The sequence below is a fragment of the Mchenga conophoros genome, linkage group LG2 (genome assembly GCF_057382185.1).
Source record: "Mchenga conophoros isolate Kocher_MC1m ecotype Shallow Benthic linkage group LG2, M_conophoros_male_GT1.1, whole genome shotgun sequence".
Classification (NCBI taxonomy): Eukaryota; Metazoa; Chordata; class Actinopteri; order Cichliformes; family Cichlidae; genus Mchenga; species Mchenga conophoros.
Genome location: NC_140527.1, coordinates 9,190,359 through 9,215,339, shown reverse-complemented (window position 1 = coordinate 9,215,339; position 24,981 = coordinate 9,190,359). Strand labels below are relative to the sequence as shown.

The 24,981-nt window shown below is 39.3% G+C and overlaps 1 protein-coding gene across 2 annotated transcripts in view; it reads left to right on the top strand.

Annotated features, from left to right (window-relative positions):
* Nucleotides 1–23,976, top strand: part of cplx1 (complexin 1) — a 71,557-nt gene extending 47,581 nt beyond the window's left edge. For both annotated transcript variants that reach the window (XM_085285635.1, XM_085285636.1), the window contains exons 3-4: nucleotides 14,411–14,586; nucleotides 20,263–23,976. In XM_085285635.1, the coding sequence (XP_085141761.1) occupies nucleotides 14,411–14,586; nucleotides 20,263–20,457 (371 nt within the window). In that variant the 3' untranslated portion in view covers nucleotides 20,458–23,976. The remainder of the gene's footprint in view (nucleotides 1–14,410; nucleotides 14,587–20,262) is intronic.
* The last annotated feature ends 1,005 nt before the right edge of the window (nucleotides 23,977–24,981 follow it).

The window sequence follows — 24,981 nt, the reverse complement described above, 5'->3', positions numbered from 1 at the left end:
GCGGCCGGCCCCCGGACCGCCATCGCCTGAGTGGCCGCCGCCGCCTTCCGCGCGGCCGGCCCCCTGGACTGTTTGGGTTCCTGTGCTGTCGGCCCCCTGGCCGGCCCCCTGAACTCTTCTGTTTTGGACTCCTGTGCTGTCGGCCCCCTGGCCGGCCCCCTGGTCTTTTCTGTTTTGGACTCGGTTTTCCTGTGCTTTGGTGTGCTTTTCTTTTGGTTTTGGACTTGTGTTTTGTTTTTCTTTTTGTCTTCTGGCCTTCTGGTGCTCCTGTTTTGTTTTGCCTCGAGCCCTCCGTCCTAGACCCCCTCCGCCCGCCCTGGTCGGGTTGTTTTCTGTTTTCTGTTTTTTTTTTGTTTTTTTTTTTGTTTTTTTTTTTTTTTGTTTTTGGGCTGTCGGGAGCCAGCCCTTGAGGGGGGGGTTCTGTCATGATCCTGGGTCCTTTTGACCCAGCATTTTGTGTTTTCTCTTCGATTTTGGTTCTGTTCTTCCTTTGTTTAGTGTTTACTCTGTTCTGCCCGTGTGTTCCTGTTTTATTGTGAAGGTCTGCGTCTTATGTGAGTGTTTTCAGTTTGCCTCCCTAGTCTCGTTATGTTAATCACTCCCAGCCAGAGATGGGCAGTAACGCGTTACTTGTAACGCGTTACTGTAATCTGATTACTTTTTTCAAGTAACGAGTAAAGTAAGGGATTACTATTGCAAAATCGGTAATTAGATTACCGTTACTTTCCCGTAGGAACGCTGCGTTACTGCGTTACCAAAACCGTGATTTTTTTTGCGAGAATGTCTCATGACAGTGACGTAAGCAAGTGCGACGTTGGTGACAGCAGCTGTGTGCAGATCAACAATGGATAATATATCGAGTGCGGGAGAGAGTATGAGCGTGCAGCGTTTAAAGTGTGGAAGTACTGACCTTACTTTGAGTTTGATTCCATAAAAAGTGACAAAAACATTAGTGTCCATCGTGCGTGGGAAGAAAACTTCTTTTTACAGCGAAAAAAACCCCCTAAACTTCCGCGCAAGCACCGAGTAGCTACGACGTAATGGGAAACTCACAGAGACACTCGCGCGGATTCTTCAACTGACCGCAGCACACCTGCACCAGGGTAACCCTCCGCCTACCCTGCTCCTGCTTTACAGGTGAAAATAGAGCAAAAGGACCGCTGAGTCTTTGACTTTATTTATTTTCTGCTGTGTTTTACTTGCATCTGTTTGAAAGAGTGAGTGAAAACACAAAAAATATTTTATTTTATGAGCTGGAATGTGTAGAAAATAGGTTTAAATGTTAAACTAATTTCTTCCAGTCAGAGAATGTTGCATATAATTAAATGTTTTGCTTGATGCATAAAGTTAAAAGATTAAAACTAATAAAACAAGTTTTAAAAAGAGACTTTTCCATTTGATTACATTTTGGATGATGGATTATGTAGAAAAAGTAGAATTGGGCTGAAAGATCTATCACTTTATCACCTCTTCAGGTTGTAAATCGTGTTTTTAAAAAGTAACTAAGTAACTAAGTAACTAAGTAATTAATTACTTTTGAAAATAAGTAATCAGTAAAGTAACGGGATTACTTTTTTGGGGAGGTAATCAGTAATTAGTTACTGATTACTTTTTTCAAGTAACTTGACCAACACTGCTCCCAGCTGTGTTTCCCACCTGTGTGTAATCTCCCTGTGTTCTCTGAGTGTATTTAAGTTGTATTTTCTGTCTTAGTAATTGCTGGTTCGTCTGTGTTGTTTCCCCTTGGTCTCCCTGCGTCTTCCCATATGTATTTCTCCGGACCTCCCTGCATCCTCGTTCTGGTTTGTCTTATTAGTTTACCCAGTTTAGGTTTCCAGTTTCATGTTTTGTCGCCACCGCTGTTTGTACTTACCCACCCCTGTTAATAAACACTCACCTGCACCAGAGCTGCTGCCTTTTGGGTCCTTCCTACATTCCACACGGCTTGCCCCGGCAATCCGTGACAATAAGAGAGCTACAGAGCTGACAGTGAATCAAATTTTTGGTTCAGATACAATTTGGACAATCACCTGATCCATCTAAAAACATTTTAATACACTTGTATTTACATTACATTTGTAATTTGTGAGCTAACTGGTTGTTAGCTTCAGCGAAATGCCCTTAAAATGTGCTGAACTACCCCAGCATACTGAAAAAAACTATGCTTAGTACACTCCCATTGTTCATTCATAGAAAAGCAATAAAAGATTTAATCAATGAACATTTCATTTAAATGTGATTGTAGAGCTGATTACCTGCTCACTTTTCCCCCGTCACATAACAGCGTCTTCACAGAGCTAATTAGCTTGCCAGTCAACATTTGTGGAACAGTGGAAAGCTGAAGTGAAATGTGAATGTGTGGATAAGTAGTAGAGCAGTAACTAATGCTAAAATAACTTTTTTAGGCTTAAAGCTGCAGTGCTTTCTTTAATAATTCCTTAAAATGAAGACAGTAAACCAGAGGAATGTCTGAATTTTTCAGAACACGTCCTCCAGGTGAGCTCTCACACGTCACTGTGGCTTTATGTAACTAAAACTCCACCTCAGTCCTATAGCAGAGTGCAGAGTACATGTTATCTTGACGGCAAGGATCAAAAATGGATGTAAAGCCTTGCTTCATTCTCTTCCAGGTGGTCTACAGCTAGCAGCTGCTGTTTGTTTTGTGTGTGGTGCAGATGAAACAGGTGCTTTTTAATTTTCATCAGTAAATGACTGAACATGTACAATGAACAATCCAAGACTTGAAAAGGAACTGGAAGGGGAAATGACAGGTCAGTAGAGGTAGCTCCCACTTTTCATCTACTTTTTGTAACTAAAACTTAAAATCTGACCTGAAGATGACTGTAAATTTGGCCTTCAGTGTACAAAGGCTCTTTATTTTATTTAGAAAGCCAACTTTTATACTTCAACTCTCGCTGCTTTAATGAGCTGTCTTGCTGGCTGTGCTTGGATATCTTCTTTAATGTGAGCATATGCAACGTTCAGAAACTCAGACATAGCAATAAAAGAGCCGTGGTGTAAGATTATGCCTTCAAAGCACTGTCTGATACCTTATTGATCTCTCATCCCCTGTCGACAGGTCAGAGTCTGCCATAACAGATCTGTGGTTTTTAGAGCAGGGCCCTTGAAGCAGTCAAATATGCAGTAATTTGCTGAAGAACTCTTCAGCGGTGCTATGATAGAGGGTGAAACCTTGAATTGATGACTTAACCTCCACAAAGTCATGCAGTTTTATAAATTGTGGAGACTGCCCTCCCCCAGTAAATGATCCGATAGGTCATTTGTGTAAGCTGCTATTATAACCTGCACTGTAGCTATATTTTAAACAGACGCTTAAACACCTGCTTGTTTGATCACATTTTTAGATTGTTTTTCAGATGGCGTTGGAAACCTACACAGTGGGGGGTTCCAATAATATTAAGGGCAGATACCAAACACAAGTGAACAGGAAGTGAAATCAAAACCTAAAAATTGGTCCCAGCTGAAAGTTAAATTGTCTCCCAATTGAAGCAGATGTGTTTGTAAAAGGGACACTTTTGTATTGGTTGACTGTGCAAGTTTGGGGACAGTTAATGAATAACTTTTAGAAGAAGCCAAATTTTTAATGCTTAAACAACAGATGGCATAGGAGACAATGAGGTTTTTATGATACCACACTTTTTGGATAATTTACTATGACGGAATGTTGAAATCTTTATTACCAAGGCCACCCACAGTCACCAAAAGCTTAGTGTCAAATAATGAATTCATTTCATATATTCAGTTCAATTCAATTTTATTTATATAGCACCAAATCACAACAACAGTTGCCTCAAGGTGCTTTATATTGTAAGTTAGACCCAACAATAATACATACAGAGAAAAACCCAACAATCATATAACCCCCTATGAGCACCACTTTGGTGACAGTGGTAAGGAAAAACTCCCTTTTAACAGGAAGAAGCCTCCAGCAGAACCAGGTTCAGGGAGGGGCGGGGCCATCCGCTGCGACCGGTTGAGGTGAGAGAAGGAAGTTGTTGATTTAGGATGAGAAATTTCTATACATGAAATCGACATCACATGTTCATCAGCTATTCATTCTGTAAAACTAGACTTGCTGTTGTCAGTTAACTGAAGTACTCGAATACTATCATTAAATCTTATAGTAAAGGTTGCTAAATAAAAAAAGAGTCCCGCAGTAAAGTTATTTTTTAAACCGGTAAACTGCCTTTTGGTCTCTTCTTTGTCCCCTTGGACAGCAAAACAACAGCTGAAGCAATGTAGAAACCAAATATCTGATCAATGAAAACTAGAATCTATTTTCTATCGAGGATATTCTGATGCCAAAATGTTTCCTGTCCATCATCCTAAAGTACTCTTACATTGTTTTCAAGTTCAGTTATGTGACTTTTGAGTAAAGGTTACTGTGCAGGGCATGGCTGAGAACACCAGCACAGTGTGTGTGTGTGTGTGTGTGTGTGTGTGTGTGTGTGTGTGTGTGTGTGTGTTTCTTTCAACTTAATCTGTTTTTTGGGAAATTTCCCATTTAAAACTTTGATATTTGATCTTTATTTTCTCGCTGTTTTCTTGCTCCTCTTCTTCCAATGGGGGCAGCGTCTTTGGTGCTGCTGGTGGAGTTTCAGCCTGCTGCAGTGTCCCCTCCTATGACTCATTACTGCAGTGACTCCATAGTAATTGCTTATGAAGTTCTGCTATTGCTCTCAGTGATCTGTGGCACGCGACCAAACGTGACACCCTGAGCTGTGGGGGGTTGGGTGAACACGCTCTAACGCTGATAGTCCTTATTGGAAGAGGCAGAAAAGGAAATCAGACCTAGATTCCATATACAAAGCCAGTTATCATAATGAGGCCTGGATGTCATGATGAAAGTGGTATTACCCTGGAGATAACTGTGGCAGAAATGATTACATTTAGGGTTATTTGGGCTTTTTTTATGTAATCTTAGAAGGAAATGATCCCTGACTTGAGATTGTTGTTCAAGGCTTACTTGGATTTGCCTTTTTCCCCCCCAGATAGATAAAGTTCTTATAAAATGTTTGTCTTGCATAATATGATGCGATAATACAGCTGTTTTGATTTTCAATTGAACACTTTGATTTGTTTTTGTTTGTGTAACTGTGTAGGTATGTGTTCCCTATATTAGTAATGTTTGGTTTGGGTAGAGATTGAGTTAGAGTCTTTAGGAAACTGATTTAAGTTAATGTCTCCTCAAGTTTCTGATACACAACTCTGCGTGTGATGTGTGTTTAAGAGGATGGATGGATTGCCTCATGCTTGGTGCCATCCTCAGAGGTGATGAATGTGCTCTGTCGCTGCTTGCACATCTCCAAGGCCAACCTCTGCGAGGCTGCCTTCCAATGATACTGGTTGCAAATGGGTGATAAAGCACAGGAATGATGTAGCTCAAGCCTCCTTTTCCCTTGTGCCCCAGAGATTTACTGAGGTATTCAGTGAATCTGGAAAAATGAGGCCACTTTACCCCCATCGTGCATCATCAGTTTTTACTTGCTGGAACACTGGGATGTCCACGTCATTCAATAAATATTTTTCTAATCTAGTTCTTCAAATTGGTTTTAAATAACATTCATTCCTAAAGTAAAATTAAAGAAAAATACTCAACCAAAATCCTCTAGATTGATTGTCATCATAAATCAAATGTTGTAAACAAATAGGGCAGTAAACATCGTTTTTCCTCTGAATTTGCAGATGGTGACAATATGGCCTCATTCACACTTCTTTATTTCATGTATCTTTTTCTGTATTGCATCTCTTCAGTAAATCTGAATTCATCCATCTGGGATTTCCTGAGATGGATACAAATCAGGGCCAGTTGCACTCCACTTTAGAGGGCTGTCATACTCCTGATCTTCTCAAGCAATCACTAAAAATACCACAGGAAGTTAAAAACAACACTCTCTAGTGTCACTTTAACATCACTGGAACTGCTTGGCTGTGTGTGGCTGACAGGGAAGGAGAGCAGTCTAATGTTTCCTGTTCAGATCAAAAAGTAATCCAAATTTTACTTTAGCATCCGTGTGTGTGAGTTTGCATGTTCTCCCTGTGGCTGTGCAGGTGTCCTGACTATAAATTGGTCACAGGTGTGAATGTCTTTCTGTCTGTCAGTACTGGCCCTGCAAAAGACTGCTGAGCTTACCTTTGTCATACTGCCTTTTAACCTATAACAGCAAGGACAGACTCAATTCCCAACACGTCATCGCATTGTTTCACTCTTCCAAAAATTATTTAACACAATGGGGCGGGGTTGGCTTCATGTTACTTTGGTTTTGACTTTAACTTTTCTGTCACTTTGGTTACATTTATAGAGAATAATGGCTTTAAACGCATGCTTAATGATAAACACATTGCATAGCTTTTCCTTGGTTACCACAATTAGGCATTAGGTTGGTATTACACCAGTCTTTTCGCTCAGTGTCATAGCATCTGTATTGGACTACTGTGTACACTCAAAAAATCTGGAGCTTTATGGTTTCATAGATGTGATAACTCGGAAGTCAGAATGCTCGGTGTTTCTTTTATGCCTCATTTACATAGTATTTTTATTTCTGCTAGCCATGTCCCCCATGAAGGCTACATGGTGTCTTTTATGTTATTCTTTGAAATAAAACTGATCCTTATTGGCATGTTGTAATGATATGCTATAATGCAAAGTGTTAATGAAGAAACAATGGGATCCCCATACAAACTTGTACAGTGAATCTGTTTTCTATCCACCAATATGCCATCCGTTTTTCCTTATTATTGTCGTAGCGTAATGCTTTAATTTTAGTGAGTTAATGCTTTCAATTACCTTGGTAGAAGAAAAGTGTTATACATAAGGCCACTTAAAGGACACTCTCTTATGCATAAGAATGTACAAGGAATGAAAAGGAGATGGTTCTGTCTCTCGCTCAAGGACAGAGAAGATTTAACTTGGCGCAGTTGCACTATAAAATAATCTTTCCCTGGTCAGCCTGTCACTCATAGCAATAGAGAAGTAATCTTCTGTACTGAACGGGGCTTTCTCCTTTTCTCCAACACTAAGTGTGGCTAGAGCTCTCCAAGGACAGCTGTGTTCCAAAAACCATACCAGTCTCCGAGAACGAGTCAATAGTTAGGACGGGAACAGACAGCTCAGTGTGAAAAGTGACTCAGTGCTGCTTCAACAAAAGATCTTTTCAAGGTCTGACACTGATAAAACTTTGTGTAGGAGTTGAAACACAGCCACAGATCTAAAGCATCACGATGCAACCACAACTTCTATGGCACCTCTAAAAAGTTGGCAAGAAATTGACACTTTATAAACACCTACGCTGACGCCCCATTGGTTCCTTGACATCAGCATGACTGTTTTAATCCAGTCAAGGAAAAATGCATGTGAGGTAATTATTGAATCCAATTAAAAAAATGGTCACCAATTTTGTCACATAGTTATTTTAGATTATTTAAATCTAAAATTGTATTTAGACTATTTTAATCTAAAATCTGGAAAAACTGGAGCATCCTTTTTAATCTATCAGTAAATGTAAAAGCTTTGTGCTTACTTTACTTTGGTTTTTGATGAGTCATGGTACATAATACCTCCTCTGATGTTCGTCATGCCCATTCATTGATCTAAATAACTCAATTTAGATTTCCAAGACATGCTTGTTAACTTAACTGGCGTGGATGTGATTGTTTCTCTCTGTGCTCGCCCTGTGATGGGCTGCTGACCTTTCCCGGATGTGCCCCACCTTTTTTTGCCCATCGTAAATTAAAACCACATTTCACCTCTTATCAGCAATATTGTGAATTTCCTCCTCTGTAACATTACACCATTCTGAGGTTTTAAAAATATATTTTATATATTATTTTATCTTGCAATTTGAGGGAACGAGTCATAGCTTCTAAAAGATGTGGGATCCCACTTGTGGAAGGCACTGAAAGAGAATGCAGCCATGCATGGTGTCTTTAGTAGTTTTCCCACTGGGATTATGGACCATCCAGGTTAGGGTGGGAGGCTGATGAAGATGGTCCGACCCACTGGAGTCAAGATGGGGGGACCTGACAGTAGGCAGCTATGGGACTGCTGAGTAGTAGTGACAGATGGGAGAGCAGGAACACAGAGTCCTTGAGCTGGTCCTGCTGTTTTCCTCTCTTATGCTATCACTTTTTTTCTGCAGCAGCAATCTCATTCTCACAGTGCATTAAATCATTTTTGAGAAATCTTTTGTCATTTAGGAATATGTTCATTATTCTTTTGTTCTCCCACCTAACTTCATTTATCATTCAGTCATCATTCTCTGTGCTTTTCCTTTGTTACCAGTCACTGCCCTGTCTTTCTGCTTATGTCTTTTCTCCTAACTGAATACACAAGTTTCTTTTCTTCTCTTGATTTCTTTTTAATTGTTGTTGTTTTGTTTTTTTTGTTTGGTTGTTGTTGTTTTTTAGCTCTTTAACTTATCTCTGATATACTGTTTTCTTCTAAATCTTCTGCACTGCCAGTTTTTATTTCAACCTCTCTAATTTTCTTGCTCACACTTTACATGTTACCTTGTTTATTTGTTTTTTTTTTCTTTCCCTTTTCCCTTCTTTTGACTTTGCTCCCATTTCCCTTTCTGTCCTTCAGATGCGTTGTGCTCCACAGGGGACACATCTCGTGATCTCACCGAGTCTATCAGGATGAAACACGCTACTGTAGCTCACGCACTTACTCAGAGGAAATGCTCTTGGAGCTCAAATGCACCTGGAGGACATGCACTCAATCTTACTTTAATAGCACAATGGAGACCTGTACATTTTGTTTTCATTTTCCAGTGTTTCATCCATGCACACATGCAGAGTACCACTGATGCTTCCACATTTTTCCAAATCCAATGCCAGCTTTTATGTAACTCTGCACAGTTTAATCCGTCCCTAGACCAACCATCCACAACTTTCCAACTTCTTCCTTATCCCCTTTTAAATTTTCACCCTTATTCTCACCAAGTCTTTTCTTCCTTTATAATCAGCCCCTATGTCTCAGCTGAACTAAAAAAAAAATGCCCCTAAAAGCCGTAATGAGACGACACGCATAAATACAGCTTACTCTATTTATAGAAGTGATGTGATTATTAGCATTGATGCTGTGCTTCTGGTGTATTGCAGTGACTGAAAAAAAATGGTTTTAGACACTCAAGCGTTATAATTCATGAAATGGCAACACCTGTCTGTCAGGTATCGAATGAGTTCAGCCAGTCAGTCAATTGCACTGCAATTTGGTTCTGCCTTTCATGGTACCCTGAAAGAGATTTTTGCTCACCAACCCTAAAGTTGACATTTTTTATAATTAGATGTCTCAACAAGTATTGAATGGATTGCCATGAACTTTGCTACAGAACTCAGTGGTTCTGTTGTTATATTTTCCTCCAGCAATATCAGCATTTTTATCTTTGTGGCTCAGATTGAAATGTTCAGATTGGTGGCTCAATTGCAATGTCAGATTTAGGTTTTTTTTTTCACCGTGTTCAAATCTCAAGTGTTTAATCAGTCCAAAAAATTTCATTATATACTGAACTTAAAAGTATGGTTTTCTTCAGTATACGTTTTGTATGTGTTAGCATGCAGACAGACATAATTGTCTTGTTTCATGTCATGTTTCAAGCTTAGATTTAATGAGGTGTATTCGTTTTTAAAGTATTAATGGAATCATTCTGAATGAATGAAAATACATTCTGAGTTTAAGATAAAGAGGTAAACTTTTTTTAATATGTGTGGAATGATTCACAGTCTGAGGTAAAATATTGATATTTTTGTTTTTAAATAGTACAACAAATAGTCTTGAGACTTTGGAGGCTTTTTCTATCCCATGATTAAGATTATTATTGTTATTGTTCATTGTTTCCTGGCTGATTGCTGACCATGTTGTAGTTTGGATCTGGTATCCTCATACAGTCTGAGATTGCTTTGATATATATTTGATATTAGTTATTTCAACAGCGTTTTCTTACTTAACAGACATTATAAGATACCATGAAGAACCGCTCTCTTTCTCTTTGCATTAAAAAGGAGCCATGGGTATGATGAAAGGTTTATAATATAATGTTTTTTGGATACATTAACTTTCAACTTTCATCTTTGATCTTGAACATTACAGATCATATCTCCTTGTGCATGAGCTTGATTGGCTTGGTTAAATAATCTCTAAGGGCAGGTAATGTAGCAACCCACTAAAAACCTTTCATGGTCTTAACATAAAAAAAAAAAACAACAACAACAACAAGTGATCTTATAAATCTGTAAAAGACTGATTTTGTGGTGCATTGTGTCTTCTAATGGAGTACTCTAAACCATCTTATGACGTTTTTCTAACCATAACTGAGGCTCTTAGCTCTTCCTCAAGGGCTTTCTCACTGTACTACTTCAAGACTTCATAGCTGGCATCTTTTGATGATACCAAGGCTTTGGGGAACAATAAATGTCTCATAGTTTTACACAACAACTTTGTCACAATCAGATGAGCTAATTAGGCTTGAGCATTGAGATTAGTCATGCAGAGGTTTGGGAGAAGCGAGCGTAGAATAACAGCAACATGGGAACTGACAAAAAATCAGGAAGAAAAAGTTATATCAGCCACAGACGATATATCAGTCTGATGTTACAGCTTCTTTCTATTGAAAAATACCTAAATATAACACAGCTTATTCATCTGGACAATTAGAAATATGTCAGTTAACTGGAAAAGAAGAATATGATTCACTTTGAAAACCTATTTATATGAGACAATACTGATGAGTACAATTTAATCAAACAAAAATCAAACACCCTTCAAAACCTCCTTTATATATGACTTTAATTTGGGGTAGAAATATATTTTCTGCATAGTGTGATCCAATTTTGCTAGCATAAATTTACATTTCAGTATCAGTGGAAGTGCAAATGAGATGGTGAGAATAGCTCATGATGACAGGAATGTAGGAATATATATCTAATAAAGTATAAACCCAGACAAGGTAACAGTATCTGTCGTGCTGCATTTTAATTTGTGTCTGCAGACTCTAACGTATAATAACTACTTTGAGTTTTAAAAGTTTCTCTGTTCAGCTTGGCCAAAGAAGACTGTATTAGCCCTAAGTGATTAAGGGTATCTTCTTTGTAGAGTCTACTCAGCTTCTGTGACAATTGCTGCTCATACAAGATTTGGAAAATCTCCTCAAGCAACCAACAAAGTCACAGGAAAGCAAAGTTTAATTCAGCACTTCAACCTGAGGCAAGGCACAGACAAAAAGAAATAATCTCTAGGCTACACATATTCTGTGTTATACCAAACAAGTAACCTAAAACAAATCTGAATTCTTTAGAAATGCATAGAGAATGTTTTTAATTATTAAACCCCAGAGTTCCTTGGTGCCTGCAAGGAAAACATGTGATTGCACAGAAAGCAAGAGGATCATAACAGCAGATGAAAACAGCATCGTAATCCTGATAGCATGTGTCTTTTAAAAAACACGCTTTTGCAGCTTTTTTCCTACAACATTATTTGTTAATTTTTACCTCACGTTGAGTGTGGAGATGAGATTAATCACAGGCCAACTTTGGACTGAAGTCAAAAATTCATTTGAAATTCTCTCCTTATTGTAGGCACTGTAAAGTCAATTAACTAATATTAAGAATTGGAAATAAACTATGGCATCTATAGCAAATATGAACAGATAACAGCCTCACAGAGAGACTAAACTATAATGACAGCTAGCAGCTATTTCTTTCTACCCGCAGAGACAATAAAAACTGACAACAAATACAATCTTTATTGTAAAACTTGCAGTTGTAAGTAACCAGCCATCCTCCTCCACCTCGTCCCATCTTTAGTTTTCCTACCTGCAGGTTAGGAAGGCCACTGTTGTCATGGCATCTCCAGAGATTCTCTTCTTTCTATGAATTCATGATTTCAGTTAGCAGCAGCAGAACTTTTGTTGCAAGTTGTAGGGATACTCCCACCAGAAACTGCACTTGTAGAAAGGCTACTATGCCAAGCTCCCCAAGGCTGGAGAGCACAAGAACAAGTTGCCCAAGATGGCATAGAGAGTCTGTCTGCGGTCACTGAGAGACGAGGAGGCTTACTGAAGAGGCAGCTGAATGACGCTGAGGACTATCAAAAGCAACGTGCCACCTGGTTAGCAGAGATAAAACTATCAAAATAAGACTTTACATAGACTGCCTTTAAAGGGCTCACGTTTGCTCACTGTGCAAGCAGATGTTTGACATGTATATCATAAAATCTCACAGATATCAATGATGATGCACTACCTTCTCAATATGACAGCATGCCATGTGTGAGAGACATTAAAGAGTTACCGTGAAGAAACATTAATTAGCAATCACCCTGCGCTTTATGAGTAACGACTGGGGCTTGTACTGGTATGTCAATATGGCAAGCTCAAACTACAGCCAAGAACCTTAAGGTCATCGCTGTCTCATCAATTTCACCGCCTAAACAGATGGCTCAGTCTTTGAGCGTTTCCTCCAGAGAACCAGTGAAGCTCAGCTTTACAGTCAAGCCCAGAGCGGTGGAGGAAGCAAAAGCCCTAACAGTGAAAGCAAGTACGCTGGGCCAAGGGCAGAGGGAGAACCGAGTGTATTTCAAATTTACCCATGTCCAAAGGTCCAGTTCTCATTAAAATCAATTCCCTTCTTTCAAGTTGGAAGTGAGCAGAGAGTCATGGGTTCAAGATTCGTCAGACCACTGTTAGAGTGCTGGCTTGCTTCCAGCCAGCGAGCCGGAAAGAAGAGCTAATGCCTCTGGAGTCCGCACATACAGGCTGGGCTCCGTGTTAAGCCAGTGTGCAAAAGCACCTCGGGAGCAGCTCAACATGCAGACTGACAGTCAGGATTAGCCTGGGTAACTTCCTGATTTGATCTTTGGCTTTTCAAGTGATTGTCACTTTAAGGATGATAGCGGGGGGTTTTTAAACCAACATTCTTGTTGCTCTGAGTGTGAATAAGACTGTGGGACACTCATCCTGAAGGACACTAAAAGGGTCGTGAACTGGTTAGCTGAATTGCTTAACATTGAAATGACCCCGGGCACCATTTCAAGCATAAAGCATCAATACCAGTGAGTGTTATGTTTTTCTGGATGGATTTGTATCTTAGGCCAGTAATCATACCTTTTAAAACACAATCAAATGGAAAACAAACAAAATATTTCCTCTCAGGGGCAAAGATCTGTGTGGAAGATATTTTTATTTGATCAATTTCCAGCGCAGTATTTGGCTTACTTTGAGCTCTGACAGCTTTGACAGTGTGGAGCTGGCATGTTTAATGCATTTTTTTTCCAAAGCCAATGTTTTAATATTCTTTCTTCCTATAAAAAGTTCACGGTTGCCGTGTGTGATTAATGTTCAGACACTTACATCCCGTGTATTTCTACAAAGGCAGGCGTGTTCCTTGGCTGAAGCTTGATGTAAATTACAGAATGATTCCAAGAGGCGCTGGGGTGGAAATAAACACACTGGCCATATAGTGACGTATGAGGAATGTCAATTGACGCCTGCAGCACACACACCAGATAATCCACTAACACACACACACACACACATACACAAAAGAAGTGGTCCAGATAGAGCAGTATGTCAGTGCCTGCTGCAGCTTTGCTAGCACCAGCAGGACTTTCGATAATCCAGCCTTCATCAAGAGAGCACCTCATTAAAAAGACTTTCTGGCATCTCTCTCTCTCTATTCTTTTTTACACTTCCCGAAATTCAGAATCAGGTGTTTCATTAATGCCACGTAAACATCGCTGACAAACATTCACATTTAAGATACAGATCAGTGATAGAATGTTTAATTTCCAAGATAAGCAGCATTTAAATTGAACAGATAAGATACACATTGGTTAAACCTTCAGCAGCCAGCTGTGAAGCACAGAAGATCTTTTTACCACATTCTCCATCCTCAGTTTTTACATATTTAATAAGTTCAGACGTCAGTAGCAGAATGAGCCCCTGTGTCTGATTGTTATTGTCCCTTCAACTGCTCCCCATGCCCTTTGTTCTCTGGTCTTAACCCATGGTCCAAGTGGGCGCTTGTATCTAAATTCCTCTTGGAGATAGTAAAGGGCCAAAATGAGCAGCACAAAGGCAATCAAGAGAATTGCTAATAATTTATTACAGTCTTTTATCTCAGCTCTCTTCGTGCTGCTCACCTCTTGTTCTCTCTATTGTCAGACCCTTTTGTCTTTGGTTCAGTCAAGTGCTGCTCTTTCACTGGCCTGAGAGAGGATTTAAATACAAAGCAGTATCTATTGAATTATCCAGATTTCAGATGTAATGCTGGGCACATCAGATGTTGAAAACCAACCCGGTGCAATCACTATGAACTGCCAGTGTCACTCCATAAAAGAAATGACTGAATTTCTTTTATTTCACAATTTCTTTCTGTCTATTACCAACAACAGGGGCCACCAAAGACATGGGCAAGATGCTTGGTGGAGAGGAGGAGAAGGATCCTGATGCTCAGAAAAAAGAAGAGGAAAGACAAGAAGCGCTGAGGCAACAGGAAGAGGAGAGGAAGGCCAAATATGCAAGAATGGAGGCAGAGAGAGAAAACATCCGACAGGGCATCAGGGATAAGGTAAACTTCAATACTAATAGAGCCTCACGAGTTAATCATGCTCAAAGAGCTCTCATTGTTCTTAAACTGTTATCCAGTCCACAGACTAAACAAACTGCTGTTCAGCTGTTATACATGCTTACAAACAGGTCTGTTTAGTAGAAATATGCAATGTAAACTTGGGCAGCATGGTTACAGCCTCACAGCAAGAAGGTCGTGAGGTCGTGAGTTCAGCTCCGCCACCTGTCCGGGGCCTTTCTGTGTGGAGATTGTGTCATTTCTCCGGGTACTCCCCAGCTTTCTCTCCCAGTCCAAACACATGCAAGTAGTAGGGTTAGGTTAACTGGTGATTCTAAATTGACGTTAGCTGTGAATGTGAGTATGAACACTTGCCCGTTTGTCTGTATTAGCCCTGTGACAGACTGGCCTGTCTAGGGCATACCCCGCCTCTTGCCCTAGACAGAATAGGCTCTAGCCTCCGACTGACCCTAAATTGGACAAGGAGAGAATAGAAACAGTGTAAAAAAAACAAATATAACTTCTGTAAAACAAAGTGGGATTGGCTTTAGTCGTAGAGAGATGCTGCTTTTGCTTCTCGTATAGTTCTGCTAACATGTCTATAAACCAAGCATCAAACTCAACATCCCAAAACCTGCATTTCCTCAGGCTTCCTTAAAAACGTGCACTTTTTGCATGTGTTTGATGACAGTTGGAGTCACTGATCTGGACCTTTCTGCTCATTTTATGCTGCTTGAGCTTTTGTAATGAAATTATTTGAGAAATATTTGTTTTTGTGATGAGGTACAGACTGTCCAGAAGTTTGTGCTTCAGTTTTGGTTTTACTATTTTGTTAACTAAAGTCGTCAGTGATATCTGTGTCTGTGTTCAGCCCACACAGGGCCATGAATCCAGGCTGCAAACCAGTCTAGGTGATATTGGCTAATAACTCAACAGTTACCCTTTCTGATCCAAAAACTGCAACATCTGACTCAAAAAACAAAACAAAGAAAAAAACATAGTGATAAACATACTGAGGCTTCAAACTGCAGGGTCAGAACCAGAGGGTGAAGTCATGGTGGTTACATCCATCTTTTATACACTGGCTGCAATAAATTCAATCGGCTCTAAAAAAACATCTCTTGCATTTTGGTGACTGTTGTTCGAGACCGATTAGCTTCAGGCCCGTCATAAACAGCTCAGCTTCACTCATGGTCACAAAACAGTGCAGCGAGACCATTGCACAAATATAATCAACAGCATCAGCCTCTCTGGCATGGCTCTATTAGGATTCAACAAGTACTATAAATCAAGCTTTATACTGCAAATTGCACTTTCAATTTTTTTAAATTACTGGATATAGATCCTTAAACATATTCCCTTCTGGAGTTCATTTTCAAAGTTCAATGGAAATTCTTGACTTAGTGGCCCTTTTTATGTCACCAAGATAATTCTGGCTTTGATAATGTCTAAATTAATATTTGATTAAGCTGTAATAAGATATGATGATCAAAGTGTCTGCAGCTTGCCGGGAAGGGTTACCCTTGACACTGCTAATAATGCATTAGATATTTGACTTGAATGCCCTGAGAGAGACTGAAACTTTTCTATGTGTAGCTCTTATAAAACTATGTTTGGAGTTCCTTCTCGCTCTCTCAAAAAAGAGCAATATGACAGCATATCTTTGGGAAGCGTTTGATTATAGCAAGGTGAGAGGGGCTGACTAAGCATGGCTGTTCATTTCAACTGATGCAAGTCTTTGTTACTGTGGAACAAGTCTAAAAAAGAAAGAGAGACCGAGTGGAAACAGAGGGAGTTATAGAAGAGAGCTACATCAACCAATTACACCAATGTTTGTTTTATTTCTGTCGGAAATTCAGAAGAAATATTTCTTAGGTACTGAAGTAAGATACACCCCTCCAGCCAGTCAAAAAATATTTAGCTTCTCGATCTTGCTGAAGTTAAACTTTTCTTCATAGTCACATCTTTAAAATAGTCATTGTTGAAGATATGTATATGAGGATTCCCACATTTTCCAACTGCAGCAGCTGGAGTGTTAATATACTTTTGGTATTGAAAGATTTGTGACAGTTTATGAATTATTACTGGTATATAAAATGTTGTCAGTAAAGCAGTTGACATGATATCTATGCTCATATGTACTACTGAGGACACAGGAAAGCATCAGTGCTGAGAGATTACATCATTTTTTAAAATGGCAACAACATCCACCAACCACTCAACCTCTGACAGTCCGTTTGCAGCCTGGAGGGGCTGAGTGAGTCAAACGTTTGCTAGGGACTGCAGTTTGTGTCCTATATGGAAGTTTCATGTTTTTGTTTTGCTTAATTTTCACTTGGGTTTTCTTTTTTTCTTTTTGTTTTTAAGACACCTCTTAGTTTAAGACACCTAAAGCATTTGGTTAGGTTTTGGAAAAGCTGTTAACTTAACATTAACATTGCATATTACCCAGTGTATGTATGCAAGGGATTGTTTACAAGCAAATACACCCGATGAGCTGTGAGTTTGACCCACCTAAAGATACACAAACATTGTCCTTTAGCATTGATGTCGTTCCTCACCATTTGATGGTTAAGGCTGAGATGTGACAAAACATCAGTATTTGATGCTGTTTCTGAAAATCGGTGGATTTAACTGAACCGAGGAAATGAAAACCTACAATTCAACAGTTCTGAAGGATTCTTCTGTTGGCCTGATCTGAGCCAGTCTAGCCTAAAATAATATATTGTAATCAAACACAATTTAGTATGCGGTATAATTGAAAAATAATGTCTAAAATCATTGTTGGCTAATCCAAATCAGCCATAAATGTGACTTATAGTCTGTCGCTGTGCTAGTGCTGTGATAGACTGTTGGCCTGTCCAGGGTCGACTCCCACTCTTTCCTTATGATACCTGATTTAGGCCTGTCTTTTCATTTTTTAAACTGTAATTAAGTCTTTGAGCCTCAAACCTCAAAGAGAAAAAACATAAGATCTTGACAAAAGAGTGGTTTAGTCTTGAAGGCAAAAAACAAAAAATATTTAAAGCAACAGTTTTTTTTCAGCTGTTGTTCCCTCAAACAGTCGTACAGCTTCACTCCACAGACATACCCACTTATGCCCTGTGTTCCTCTCTGCAGTGGAAATGGACACTGCGACTCCTCCTCTAAGATATTTATTGCCACAGAATCACATTAGTGTGTGCCTGGCAAAGCAGTCAAGAGGTCATGGAGCAGTGCAGCTCATTTTCCCCTTCCCTGCCTCAAGATCAACTATCACTCGGCCCGCTGACCTCCCCGTGCACTGCAACCTTTTCCTTGCAGTCCTCCTGTATTGATTTTTCTCAATCTATGACCACAAATGCACAAAATACACAAAACTGGACACAGATCCTCAGGTTTAATGCAGAAATTGAGGTCAGGATCCTAGTTTCCGTATGGCAACAAATTCAATCTATCCATCTATTCTGAATTCATAAAAGCTTCAGGTTCAATTGTGGTGCTTGAACTAACGTGTTGAAATAACGATGAATTATTTCAGCCTGTCTGGACTTGTTTGTTTCATGTTTCATGTCATATTGTCACAGTGTTTGGTTAGTTATGGGCATATCACTCATAAAATACAAAATCATTTCCATACTATCTTCAATGCAGTTGTTCACAGACATTACAGTATGGCTGTGTCAGTGGACTTACTAGTGGAATGCATTTCCCAGCTGATGTCTTTAATGTTTTAACAAGCTTGTTGTTCTCCAAACATACTCTTGATTTAGTAGTAGTCTTAAAAATGGGCTTTTTAAAAGCAAACCTTGTCCAGGACACCTGCCAAGTGCCTCTGCCTCTGTAATTGCTATATAAAATATCCAGGAAGGTTAAATTAGAGCTAGCAGCAGTTCAAGCCTCCATATACACCCACAAAAACATAACCAAAAATAAAACAAGAACCTGAACTTCTTTCTGCATCTAATTGCAGAAATCAGTTGCAACAGGACCTAAAGGTTGCTGTATACATTGTGTTTAGCCTAATTTGCGTGTAGCCTCAAGCTAAACCATGCAAATTAAGAAATCTGTTACTTTATAAGAATACTTATTGCTTTAACCAGTCACCACCTCCTGGAATTGCTTGAAATATTCATGTCTTTATGTTCCTATATTTAAAAGAAACTGATATTTTAAAGTGAATCCTAGTTTTCTCTGCAAGCCTTTAAAGCAAAAAACAAAACAAACAAAAAAACAATTAACTAGCTTAAGGCCCTGTGTCTACAAATATAATAAATACGTTTTTGGACAGACACTAATTGACAGAAGGAATAGACTTTATAAAGGGTTGAGTTTAAAAAGAGGCAAATATACTGCTTAATGAAATGTAACAATGAAATTTATTACTCATTCATATTTCTATCCCTAAGTTCTTGACAAAATTAGTTGATCATAATTGGTGAAGAATTTTGGCCTTAACTATGCAGGTTGGTTGGTGAATATTTAATACAAATTTAATAAAACTGCATATTCTAATCCCTTGTCATCAGATACAGCTTTGCTGTCAGATCTTGCTGTCATAGGTGTCTTTTGAACCCTCCATACTAATATCAGATGCTGAGTGATTTTAGAGCTCCTTCATCTGGTAACAAAGAACAGAACAAATTAGGTAAATAGGAGTTTGAGGGGGTTGTGGTAGGGAAAGGCTTAAGTTTGTCAGTCAGGACACTGTTCTGTTTAGAAATTTTGGTCATTGCTTTGTTATGTTTAGGCAACACAACTCAACAACAAAGGACACTTTGTGTATCTTGTGAGACTCAAGCGGGTTTGACACATAGTGGAAGTATGTGAATGAGAATGGGGTGTTGTTTCATGCATGAAGCATAGCCCAGGTGCAGGCTGTGTAAAGATGCCCCTGAGACAATCCAGCACATAACAGCAGGGTGCAAGATGCTAGCTGGCAGGGCATACATGGAACGCTGTAACCAAGTGGCCGGTATAGCATACAGAAACATCTGTGCCAAGTATGGCCTGGAAGTCCCGAGGTCAAAATGGGAGACACCCCTAATGGTGGTGGAGAATGACCGAGCAAGGAATCTGTAGGACTTCCAAATACAGACAGACAAAATGGTGGTGGCTAACCAACCGGGCTTGATGGTGGTAGACAAACAGAAAAAGACGGCCGTAGCGATAGATGTAACGGTTCCAAATGACAGCAACATCAGGAAGAAGGAACACGAGAAACTCGAGAAAATCCAAGGGCTCAGAGAACAGCTGGAGAAGATGTGGAGGGTGAAGGTAACAGTGGACCCAGTGGTAATCGGAGCACTAGGTGCAGTGGCTCCCAAGTTAGGCGAGTGGCTCCAGCACATCCCGGGAACAATATCGGGAGATCTCTGTCCAGAAGAGCGCAGTCCTGGGAACAGCTAAGATACTGCGCAAGACTCTCAAGCTCCCAGGCCTCTGAGAGGATCCAAGCTTGAAGGATAGACTTTATTCAACTGAAAGAACCATTTTCATCATTGTAACAAAACTGACTACATGAACTTAAAGGAATTATGCTAAAATTCAATTTTTTGTCAACTCATCCATCTAGCCTACCTGTACAGATTTGGTGGTTTTATGGTAACATCCTTTGCTTCTGTCTTGATTGCAACCTCTACAGGGTGTTCATTTTCTAACTATTTTTTGTTTTTACCTGTTTTCCCTTTTACCGTGCAGTATGGCATCAAGAAGAAGGAGGAGAAGGAAGCCGAGGCAGCAGCTGCTATGGAGCAGGCCTCCGAGGGCAGCCTCACCCGCCCGAAAAAAGCAGTTCCTGCTGGCTGCGGCGATGAGGAGGAAGAAGAGAGCATCGTGGATACGGTCATGAAATTCATCCCTGCACCACTCATGGATATGTTCAATAAAAAGTAACAGCGTTCTGGCAGGAAAATGGTTAACTTCTTACAATGTCCATCTAATCAATGCTGTACCACCCTGCCCCACCTCCAGCTGCAGCCACACCTTTCTTCACCTCCCTCCCACCCAGTCAACTCAACTTCTAAGTGTCCTGGAATTACACAACATGCTGTGATTTTGCCCTTAAGTTAAACTTTCTGATCTCACAGTGATTCATACTTTTTAATATCTCTGACAGAGATCTTTCTTGATAACCTGTGATTATTATCGTGTTTTAAAAAGTATGCAACACCTACACAGATCGAATGTCTTTACTTAAGGCAAACTGATGCCATGTTTTCAAAATGCCCAGCACTTAGAATACGACCAGATATCACCCATCATCCACCCTTTTTGTTTGTAAATAGCCTCGGTTATATAAAAAGAGTACTATATATCAGTGAAATATGACGTATAACAAGATAACTAAGAGTATAAGCCATATTTTTAACTTGTAAGAAATGATCCAAATCATATCAAATTTAATTGAATCGTCCTGTTATGTTCTTGCTAATATTTGATACATACAGTGTATATATACTTGCATTTTTATTGGTTCTCCTTGGTTAGGATCATTCCCACAAACTGTCCCATATGTTCTCACTGTTTTAATGTAAATGTGTAGTACGAACACTGGCAAAGCCAATACATCTGTAAACTCAAAAGTGAAGGAATTCAGTTGAAATGAAACTTTTTTGTTTTGCTTTGTTTTGTTTACTTTTTTAAGCATGCAGTAAAGTTGTGAAGTACATATATGGATACCATTTCCTTTGTTATGATGAAGCAAAATACACTGAAAATTTGAGGCAATAACTGGTTTTCCATTTTTATTTAGTTAACGTCTCATCCACCACCGTGTACAGTAAGCGATAATTGACTTTGTGTCTAAAACGTTCTTCCATGGTGGAAATTATAAATGTTCTCCATAAAGTTTGTCTTAAAAAGAGTAAGATGAAATCCTTAAATTCTATAAAGTCACTGGCTATACATGTTTGAGGCTTAAAAAAACAAAGTTCTTTTCCTTCTGTGGTGTTGCACACTCAGCTTTTTGTAATAGGAAATGTAAATGTTTGGCCAGGCTTGTTAATTTTGAATCGTGCTAACACTTTCATCATTTTACTTTTTAAAAAGACACTTCCCAAACACAACTATGTTGTGAATACACTATATGTGAACAGACAGTGACAATAGTGCAATATATTGTTCAAAATGAAGTTGTCTCGTGTCCGTTGGTTTAACTGATGGGAGTCGAGTCCCAAATCAGCAATAACAGACAATCTTCATTGTTGTGTGTTTGAAGTTAATCCCTAATGTTAGTCGATGTTAAAGACACGAGGGTGGCTACTTACTGTAGCGAGACTTAAGAGTTCATTGGTCAGAGGTATTTACTTAAAACAAGGAAGAGAGAAAGTGGGATGATTCGTTTAATGTTGTGAGAAGTGTTCATCCACGTGACATACGGCATCCAGGGTTTGTGTTCAGAGTTACAAACTACAGGTTTTTACAAGCAGACATTAACAAATCAAAGTCATCCTTGGCATCTTGAAAAAATAACATTGACCTGCTGTTTATAGTTTACAGTTTACTCTGCCTTGCAGGTAACTGTAATAGCACAAATTTAAAAACAAATGAGGACGGAATAAATATATCCTCCTCATGCCTTTTCTTTAAATTTCTCCATCATTCCCAGTGTCTTGTTAAACATTCCAGATATTTCAGACATTCCACCAGACTCGAGCTGGTAACACGCAAACTTAGATTTACACTACACCTCAGTAAATGCCTTTTCAGCCTACAAGTACATCACAATGAATAACTTAAATTTGATGCTGTAACCGCAAAATTTATCTAGACTGAATCTGATTAATGGCACTAAAATGTTGCTGTGGAGAGGTTATATTAGCTGCCATTTAGGAAAAGTCCCGCATGAAGTCTAGGGGAAATCATAAATGTGCTTTTTGCAGTGATCGGTTAAATTTTGTTGGAAAATACTTGTGCACAGTAGCCATAGGTAGGTGTTAAATTAGGGTTTTCAAAACCAGCTGTTTCGCCACATTATGACTGTTTTTATTAAGCTAGCTAACCATGAAATGACACCAATTCTGATCTTGTGTATTTCTGTGGCGTAGAGAAAGGGAAATTTAGCTTCTCTCTGTGTTTTGTGAGCTCTGTAATCATGGTGAATATATACATATATACCCTGAATATGTTAAAACAAAATCAAATGGCACAGTGTGGTAAGATCATCTGTAGAGCACATTTATTGAACTTCCTGTGATTTTATTGTACCTGTAAACTGCCTTTGCCAGCCTCTGTTCCTACAGTGTGTTAGCAGCTAGCTAGAAGCCAGTAGATGTTTCATGCACTCAAATCCATCATCACAGCAGTTATTCAGTCAAACCAAAGAATAGTGCTGGTAGTATTAGACCTAGTCAAGGGGTGTCATTCCCATTTAGTTCCTGCATATCTGATTTATTTTAAAATTCTCAGGTATTCTAGTAATGTTTTTCATAGACGTTAAACATATTTAGCCTTCACTTAGAGTCTCATTGGGTTCTCGGCTAAAGAATTTTATATTTTCATTGCTAGCGGATTAGCAAGCCTATAGCTACGGTCTTTCTTTATGAGTGAAATATCTCTTTTTTTGGCCCAGAAAATAATCTAGAAAGCTACAATTACTGCCCCTGCAAAGGATGACAACACCTTAGCAAACGTCGTTAGCGCGTGCATTCCTTCAGGCTATGAGTGAGTGTGCTCTGAAATCAGATCAAGCTTTGCTTCTCATCCACTGACATAATCATGGACTCATTCATCATCATCATCATCATCATCATCATCATCATCTTGTAAATGTCGGTTGATTGCGCTCCAAATGGCTTTTTGATCACTGCCTAAACAAACTGCCCAAGTCATGCGTAATCAATATCCTGTTGTCCAGTAGACTGTGTCAGACACCCAGTCAGTCATTTGTGCCACTCATACAGCCATTGATAGAATTTAAAAAGCTGCCTGAAAAACATGGCACAAAAAAGAAAAAAAAAATCTTTTGATGTGACTTGAATGTAACTGTCTGACGTTTCTCTCTTCTTGCATCTGTCTCTCTCTTTTCTGTACTTGTTGAGAAGATATTTAGTCTGGTGCAGTATGTTTTTCTTTCTTGTCTGTAGCCGGTCCTGTCCTCTGGTGGTTGATATTTTGAGAGAAAAAAAAAAACATGTTCATTTAGTGTATTCTTTTGTACTGCAAAATCTTCTCACCCCCCTCCTCTCTCTCTCTCTCTTTCTCTGTAGCTCCCTATTTGTTGACCAACATGTATGCATGCTTATGGTGTGCGATGTAGGCAAGGTTGTTGATATAATCGTTCCGTGTCCTCTCTGTGTTTCAAAGCGCCACCTGTTAGCCTCACTGCATGCCATTTTAGACTAATATTTCGGTCTGTAACTTTCCTGCAAAAATGGAATCACCGCACACTGAGAATAAAGTGATTTCATATGATTTTTCATCGTCTTGTGTTTCTGCATTCAAACAGTACAGCAGCAAGTCTTTAGCTACCTGTGTGTACAAGAGAAAAAAAGAAAACAATATATGGAAGGAGTGGTAGAGTCATGTAGTGTGTTTCTGGGAGGCGGGATCATCCCCGCTTTGTGACTCTGAGACGTGGCCTGCCGTCATGGATCATATCCCATTGCATGGCATTCGTTGAGGAAGTATGTGCAAAAACCTTTAATGTATTTCACATGTTACTGTTTGTGTCAGTCAAACCTGTTTTTCATCTCAACATGACTGTTGTGCATTTTTTACTTTTTTTTTTTCTCAGAAGGAATTTCAACATCTATTCAATAAAAGCGAAAAGGGCTGTAAACAGAATGCAGTTTGTCGTTCAAATCGTGATTGGAGGCAGACCTGACTTGTGATCGTGTCACAGTGAGTACATAGACATCAAAGAGATGCAAATGGCATATCTCTCATAGCAAACTGGTTGCCATAAGTGCGTCTGTGATAATGGGTTTACGGGTAACAGCAGACCTTTAACATCAAACAAATCCACTGAAAAGATAATAAAGGAATGCCGAGGAGGGATGGCGCCCTACTTTTGCGCTGGTTTTAATTTGGGAACAGAAAGCAGGCAGAAAGTAAAACCAAATTATTCAATTAATGTGTTTTGACATTTCTGAGTTTATTCCTTATCTCACTATTTTGGATTTCTAATGTTGCTTGCCCACAAGGTTACAAGCATCACATTTTAGCATTTACTGTTCAAGGCTTGTCATTTATGTACCTCCCACTCATGCATCAGCAAGTTCCACTTGGTAAAGGTATGCTGACATTCTTCATTCTTCTCTGCAGCGCTGCCGTGCGTTTTCAGAAATACACAGCTTTTTTACAAGAATAACAAACACGTTAATTTGTCCATAAATAATAGTATTTTCACTTGTGTGATAAAGCAGGCAATTTGGATGCATTCTGTTGAACTTCAGAAACCACATGTGGTTTCCAGTG